Source organism: Mesoplodon densirostris, chromosome 3 (assembly GCF_025265405.1).
Source record: "Mesoplodon densirostris isolate mMesDen1 chromosome 3, mMesDen1 primary haplotype, whole genome shotgun sequence".
Lineage (NCBI taxonomy): Eukaryota > Metazoa > Chordata > Mammalia > Artiodactyla > Ziphiidae > Mesoplodon > Mesoplodon densirostris.
Genome location: NC_082663.1, coordinates 83,221,330 through 83,229,727, shown reverse-complemented (window position 1 = coordinate 83,229,727; position 8,398 = coordinate 83,221,330). Strand labels below are relative to the sequence as shown.

Here is an 8,398-nt window from a genome sequence, read left to right as displayed (position 1 = left end):
TCATAGTATGACCTTATTTTCCTACTGTTTGTCTCCCTGTGCCTCAATTTCCTCAACTCCTTAAATTTATCTTTTAATTGTATATACATTTATAAACAACCTTACCCTTTCTTTGGAAACTGAGATTTACATTAGTAAAAATAAATTTCCTAAACTCATATTCATTATGCCATTCTGCTACTTTATAGCTGTTTGATTTGGAGCAAATTCTTCAAATTTTCTGAGCCTCAGTATACTTGTCTGCAAAATGAAAATAATAATCTGAAAGAGCTATTGTGAGGACTGAATGAATTAACAAGTCTAAAGCATTTAGTACACTCGTGTTGTTAGTCTGAACTGTTAAGTTATATGTGGAGAATAAGAGACTGTGGAAAACGAAATATGGAAGACAACTAAGTTGAGGAAAATGATAGAGCCAGAATCCAGTACAAATCTGTTAGTCTCTGAAGCTCTGCTCTTAATCATGATGTGGTTAATCTTCAGACTGGTAGAGGATCTCAATCTGAGATTACAACAGAATCTTTTATGGAGTTTTCTAATTGTACAGATACTTAGACCACTCCCTATGCTGATATAACATGAGTTCTTGAGTGTGGGATCAGCACATGTATATAGTTTTTTTAAATTTCCATAGGCTAGGAACCATCATACTTTCTGCAGAAAAGAAATCTTGCTCTCTAACACTTCTATAAGGAGTCCCTTTGGTCCTGCTAATAGTTTTGACTTTCAGGTCCCCAGATAATATTTGTTTTTTATACCGTGTACATCATAAAGGAGTTAAAAGTAAATAAAACTGTGAACAGATATCCAGAGTGGGTTTTTTTCTAAGAATAATGTTAAGTACCTTGATAGGCAACTAATTCAGGAACAGTAAACAGTGGACATTTATGGATGCTAAAAATAAGTTTGATTCATCTACCCCTCAAAGTCTATTTTACCAGAGAGTTGAAAAAACTCAAAACTATGGGATACTGTGAAATTAAATTCACTTATCCGTTTCTTGAAAACAGAATATTGAAATCCATTAGAAAAGAAGCCAGAGAATTGGGATGATTACTTTTTGAAGCCCAGCTTGCCATATTCCAAGAAAGAAATAATTATCATCAGCAATGATATAGAGTTTATCTTCTCTGAAAGCCTACACCTATTGATTTTACCTTAGATCTTAGGATTTGTTAAATCCATAGCTCTGGGCATGGTGTAATGCAAATTTGACAAGCCAAGGGCATCTAATTAAACGTCACATGTTTGTTGCTTAGAAACAAGTAAATCTGCAGGCTTCTTGGACCTCCTTGACTACACTGGTGCTTGTCTACCTAAAATTTAGGTCATTTATCCACAAGAAGCTATTAGCCCACATGAAGCCTACTGGGTAAAATACAGTTGGAATTTTAGGGAGGGAGATTGGACCCTGCACAGATGAAGAGTAACAACAGTCAGTGGGAAATATATGTAAAACAAAGGGATAAGAGCTAAAGTCTGAAGCTTAAAGATTGCCATCCTTCCTGTTTTGGAGATAAAGGATTAAAAAACAAAACAAAAAAACCCAGCCTAATCACCCTATGTAAAGAACTTTCTTCAGGCTAGGGAGTGAACAAAGTCAAAGGATAAAATAAATTCCTAATCCTTTTTAAGTAATGAAAATAGATATGGGGCCAGGTTGCCCTAAAAAGGACCCTGGCCAATTAAGAAGAATAACTATCAGAGATGTTTGCTTACTTTGCTTCAAATGCCTATTTGAGAAAAAGTCCCTAATTTTGCCTCATCCCTGATGACATGAGTATTGAAGGAACCTGTATAATTAGAATGGAGAGAAATCCAAGTAAAAACACATATATTTAGAGTCAGATGAAAAATAGAGCCAGAAACCTGGCTAGAGATCCTATACTATGCTCTATAATAGGATCTTTTAATGAAATGCACAGCATCCATTGTTTCTTAACCAGCCAGACATGAAAGTTTTGGGGAAGGTCCCTCTTCTATCTTCTTCCCTTCTGCCTTTACCTCTTGCCTTGTAACATGCTATTGATACAGGCAGGCAAAATATATTATAGACTGTGGATTTAAAAATGTTCAACTTCTGATGTAGGGACTGATGTGAAATTACAGGGACTATCAAACATCTAGCTTAGTAAATCAAGCATAGCATCTGTACTGAGAAGAATTTTTGCTGGATTCTTATAAGTCACTGAGGATAAAGCTGTTTATGAAAGCCATCCTTGAAAGTGTTGGGATAGGCTGAGGAGTATTGGGGAAATAAGTATTCCAATCACACGTTTATGAAATGGATTTTAACTACACTCATCCCTTCAATTTTTCTTACAAGTTCTTTTACCTTTCAACATGAAACAATTTTTCCTTTATTGCTTCACTTTAAAAAGTAAATTAGGTAAAACTATATTGAATAAGCAAAAATGAATAAAACTAAAATTAAAAAAGAAAAAGAAAAAGAAAGAAAAAAAAAGAGGATAGTTGATAAAAGGTAATAGATTATATCCTTGGTAAACAACTAAACTCCAGAACCAGCAAGAAGCTAACAAGGTGAAGGTTGAGTACCCAACCCAAGGATTTGATTTCACAGTAGTACTTACCTAATAATTATGAGAAATTAGGCAGAAAGAAGTGATTTGATCTTCTAGCCACATGCAGTGGTTGGTCAGGCTTCCAGATCAAGTGTAGAACAGCTACATACTCCAAACCTATTCTTTCCCTCCATTTACTCCCCTCCTGAGCAGTGAATGCAATTACACTAGTTTCCATTGATCTCTAATTTTGGTTAGGCTCTTACTAATAAAACAGCCAAAAGGAGGTGCAAAAGGGAAAGGAGAATAGTTAACATGTTTTCAAACATCAAGATATCACCAGCTATTTTATAATGTATATTTAGCTTTGTAGGTGAAAATCCTAACCATTTTATCAGCATGATTGTTACACATCTAATGAAAATTTATTTCCATAGCTAAATAAAATTTTGTGTACTATCTGGCACTTTAATCAAAGTGTGACTTATGATGATGATTAAAATAGTAGATTTGCAGTTCAGGAATGACTATATGAAAGTAATGAAATAAGAGCGTTTTTAACTGACGTGTCAGAATTTCATATTCATTTAAAAGATATTCTTTTTAAAGTAGTAACCTAGAGAAACTATATTTTTCTTATAAAGTTGCCAGTTAGCATATAGGTAAAATGCCAACTTTTAAGTGGCCAAATACTCCAACTTACCTCATTGCTAGAGGATTACCTAACCTTGCCTTGCTGAACTCTAGAGTGGCTCCAGGGTTTGTTTTGGCCAATAAAATGTAGATGGAAATGAAATATATCACGTTAGGGCAGAAGCTTGTGAACTAGCATGCAGTTCACCACATCTGGACATTTAGCTACAAGGCAGTATTCCAGGCAGAGGTTTCTCCATCAGCCTTGGCCCTGGAGAAAAGACAATGAAGAGCAGAATCACAGTCCATAACAAATGGGCAGGGTAATGAGAAATAAATCTTTGCTGTTAGTCCACTGTGATTTGGGGACCATCTGTTACTACTATATGAACTAGCCTATCCTGAAACACACATTTAAATTACCTCCATGGCCCCTCTTGGCAAAGGAGTTTGTGACCCATACTTTTCCTATAAGTTCTCCTGTAATTTTTAGAATGTGAAAAACTGAAGCTCAATAGTGTTAAATACATGTTCAGAAGATAATGAAGTCAGTCTCTGTATCTAGGTCTGTCTGACTCCAGGTCTATACACATACTTTAATTCCTTACTCTCCTACGTCATAATGTGATGGGAATGTTTTCACCATTACTTCTCTCACTCACAATACTGTAAATATATTAAATGGCTTTGAAATACACTGGTTTCTGAAATATCTAATCAAAGTAGTATCATAATTTAACAAGGAAGTTGCTAAAATACAATAACTTTTTGACAGATTTTTTCTGGAAATCAAATAAAGTACATGTTAATATGTAATTCTATAGTGTTGTGTTTATCTTGTAAACACATTCTGTACCACTTTAAAAGTATTTTAAATCATATTTATTGTTTTGCATACAACTAAGACATTTTTAATATTCAAAAAACCCAAAGGCAAAGTAATAAATTTGGCTTCTTTTCCCCACAAAAATGGGAAATACATCTTGGTAAAGAAATTTTTAAATTGTTTTTACACACCAGTTGTTTGTTGGGAATTATAGTTCCAGGAAAAAAAGAAAACAAAAAACAAAACCTTAACCGGCCAAAAAAAAAAAAAAAAAAAAATTAACTGATTAGTATGTAAACAGTTTACAATAATAAGGTAAGCAAGAAAGAAAAACTGATCAGAAAATACCCTGCTTTAAAGTAATTTTCAGATTTCTATTATGGTACAATTTATTCCCAACAACTCTGAGCCCATTAAGAGCACTTCTATATAGAGAAATACATAACAAAATGATACAGTATTTATTGCAACAAGAAATGAAAGTTTATCATAATATATGTAACTTAAATACCCCCCCATTGATAAAGTGGCTTTTTATTCCTTAAACATAGAAATTCTGCTCTTCATTGTAGAAAGATGACGTCCTCTCATCAAAAGGCACATTTTTATCTGCAAGGAAAAAAAAATACTATAAATGCCCATCCTGGAACAAATTTAAACACATTTAAAAATATTCCCAAAGATTTGAAATGACAGAAGATAATGAAAGTATTTAAGGAAATGATAATGAATGGCACCAATAAAACACATGATTACTTTGTCTATATTAATTATATCAGATAATATTCTTCAAATTATAATTCTAACTTTTTCAAAGGAATTTTATATATAATTATTGTGGGTAATTAAAGGTTATTTCATAGTCATACTAAAGTTTATCCTTATATAATATTCATAAACAACTTTAGTTGACTTAAGTATACAATATAGTTATTTATGTATAGTTTCTATAAACACAATTCTTAACTGATCCTATGTCTAAACCTTCAGAAATGAGGATTAATTGAAGTTGCAGGCCTGGAAGTATATTCAATGAAACAAATAAAAAATGCTTTTAATATTTATAATACAGTTACAAAATTTATACATACAGAAGATAAGGTTTTCTCTAAACTATATAATCGGCAAATTTGCCCATTTTCTTACCTTATTGACTAGTTTATGGTAATATGAGGCTATATTTTCATCACATATTCTTATAGACTTTAATTCTAATTATACATCAGGCTTTACTGCTACTTAATCCAAACCATAGATTCCAAGAAACTTCTGCTAATAAGAGCCATTACAACCAAAAGCACTTAGTCCAACCAAAGCCAAAGGTGTGCAGATTTTACTAACTTAATAAATCGTCCTTGGGCCTCCCTGGTGGCGCAAGTGGTTAAGAGTCCGCCTGCCGATGCAGGGGATACGGGTTCGTGCCCCGGTCTGGGAGGATCCCATATGCCGCGGAGCGGCTGGGCCCGTGAGCCATGGCCGCTGGGCCTGCGCATCCGGAGCCTGTGCTCCGCAACGGGAGAGGCCACAACAGTGAGAGGCCCACATACCGCAAAAAGAAAAAAAGAAAAAAAAAAAATCGTCCTTTATAATCATCATTAACATATAGAACTTCACTGGAGATACCTATGAGAATGACTAATACTCTCTTCCAACTTATTGTTTTGTCTGAATCTCTAGTAAACAATCTATAATAGATCTCTAAATGATTAGATTATTACAAGCTAATGAGATTCTAATAAATTTTAATTTGAGGGTAAATTTAAGCTTTTCAAAAACATATATTGAAGGTCATTAAAAAACCTGCTACTCATGAACAATAATTCCTCGGAATTCATGCCTACATTTAGTGACCCACAACTCCAAACCCAACATTTCTCTTTTGCCAGTTGCCAAATTTAACCTTCAGAAAATACTCTGAATAGCCAGAGTGACATATTATAAACTGTGTGCTCAATATTTATTATCTCCTTTTTGTTTGCTAATAAAAATACTGATTTTTTTGTGAGCAAAGTAGGGTGGCAGTCTGTTGGGGGGAAGGGGACGGTTCTGAGAAATTTTGATTTCCTGATAAAGAGACAGATGTGGCTTGGGTTCTTGCCTCTCACTATTTTGTTTTCTGGAATACAGATGTGATGGCTAAAATGGAAGCAGCCATATAACCACGATAAAACAAACATCAGAAAAGATTTGGGAAAACTGCATAGATGTAGAGATCCTGTAATCAAACTGCCGTTGAATAGATGCTAGGAGTCAACTCCTGCAGACTTCTTATGATAGGAAAAGACTTGAGTCTCTGTAACTCTAGGTTCTCTACTACTTGTAACAAGAAATAGTCAATCTAACAGAAGCAGAAAGTAGAATGGTGGTTACCAGGGACTGAGGGGAAAGGGAAATGGGGAATTGATATTCTAAAGGGTATGAAGTTTCAGTTATGCAAGATGAATAAGTTCTAGAGACCTGTTAAATAACATTGCATCTAAGGCTAACAATAGCATATTATGTAACTAAAAATTTGAGAGGGTAGATCTCATGTTAAATATTTTTACCACATGTTTTTCTATGAGGTAAAGCAAGTCTGTAGTATTAATACATTTTATGGAAAACTCAGTTTGAGTATTTTTCAAGCTTCAAGAATGTTCTGTCTCTACACATTATGCAATGATACAATAAAAAAAGACATTTTCAAGGACAAACTAAGAGCTAACTGGGAAAATCTTAAACTATCAAAATGGCTATTAAACCAAATCAAGTTTGAAAGGAAAAACTGTCCTAGTGTAATCAAGAGTATTGTTATTCTTTGTTCATTTAAATACACTTGCAAATATTAGATTACTGGAGTTTTTTTTCTCCCTGGTCCTTTTAAAGAAGAGATAATGTCTTTGGATTTTAAAGAAGGAACACTATCTGAGAATGCTGGGAAAGGTTAATGCCTTAATAATTGTGTTTAGGACTTTTTCTGTCCATAAACTTGAGGTCCTTGTCCCTGTACTGTCCTGCAACCCCATTCACATAAATCAACCTTACAGGTGGCTATGCTCTGCGACCCACGCCCAACTATCCCACTATATACCTCAGAGAGTCTGCAATCCAGACTATCACGGCAGAATATAAATCCTGAACCAAAGCAGTAAGTAAACATTTTATTAAATAGATCAAGTGCTATATGAACAGAAACTTGTGATTCAACTGTTCTGTAAGTTTCCAGTTGACAGAATTAGTTTAGACCAGATCAGTCAAACACTTCTGCTCTAGGTCTGTACTGTCCAACACAATAGGAATCTGGCAATTTAAATTAAAATGTCAATTAGTTAAAACCCAATAAAATTAAATATTCAGTTCCTCAGTCACACTAGTCAAATTTCAAATGTTGAAGAGCCACATATGGCTAGTGGCTATCAAATTAGACAGGGCAACTCTAGACCATGTGCTGAGATGAGAAAACAGCATTACCAAACAGAATTTAATGTTACATATAATTTGTTGAAATAATATACAAATTATTCATGTTCTTAACCAATAAGGATACTGTGATGATGAATGGAGCAAGGCAAATTTTCTTCTAAGGCTCAATGTCCACAAAAAAGTAAAACATACAAAAAACCCCAAAACCCTACATGAAGGTTCTCTTTTATTACCTGTTTAAATAATGACAAAGACAGCATAGTTCCCTTTAAATGGGTAAACTACAGACTATCCTACTAGTAACACACACTGGACATCCTTAAATACCAATTTCTATCTAAAATAAGCATTAGTACTTTGACATATTCCTATACATATTCTATTTACTTTGAATAACCTTAGTGTTTATTCTGATAAAATGTTATGCTCCACATTGAAAGTAGTGATTTAGAAATTAGAACTATTTTCAAATTGATAACTGTTTGAATAAGATCTTCTTAATGAGAGTTTCTGGTTAACACACTTATATCAAATCTGCTTCCTGACTGTGATATGCTGATGTTAATAACCAGAAAATACTTTGTGGCCAAGTAACATTGAGCACAAATGTAATGAACATATACAATACAATATTAAATTTAATGAAGCAGAATGGAAGTAGCTAAAAAGCAAATATAGAGTTTTTTAAATTACATACTTGGCAGAAGTCACTAGAATAGCCTTGAAGTGATAGCAGTACTAGCTTTTAGAAGCTGCTACCAAGATTGCCAAAATGTCCTACAGAGTACATCAATATAAAATAATAATAATAACTTTACTGTTCAGCAGAAATCAAACAGAATAACAAGGTATTTTTTCCACTTGTTTTGTGTTGTAAAGCACTGTTTTAAACTGCGTTTTTGAGACTGCTTATGAGTATTTATTTCCAACATTTTTTTAAAGAAAAATGAAGGTAATTTTTAGTTAATATACAGCTGTCTCTGATTACTCATCGGTTTTTCTATCTGAGTGAGCT

At 33.6% G+C, this 8,398-nt stretch overlaps 1 protein-coding gene across 1 annotated transcript in view; it reads right to left on the bottom strand.

The window, feature by feature from the left end:
- Nucleotides 1-4,022: 4,022 nt before the first annotated feature.
- FAM174A (family with sequence similarity 174 member A) overlaps nucleotides 4,023-8,398 on the bottom strand; it is a 28,054-nt gene continuing 23,678 nt past the window's right edge. The window contains exon 3 of the mRNA XM_060091825.1: nucleotides 4,023-4,590. Within this exon, the coding sequence (XP_059947808.1) occupies nucleotides 4,587-4,590 (4 nt within the window). The 3' untranslated portion in view covers nucleotides 4,023-4,586. The remainder of the gene's footprint in view (nucleotides 4,591-8,398) is intronic.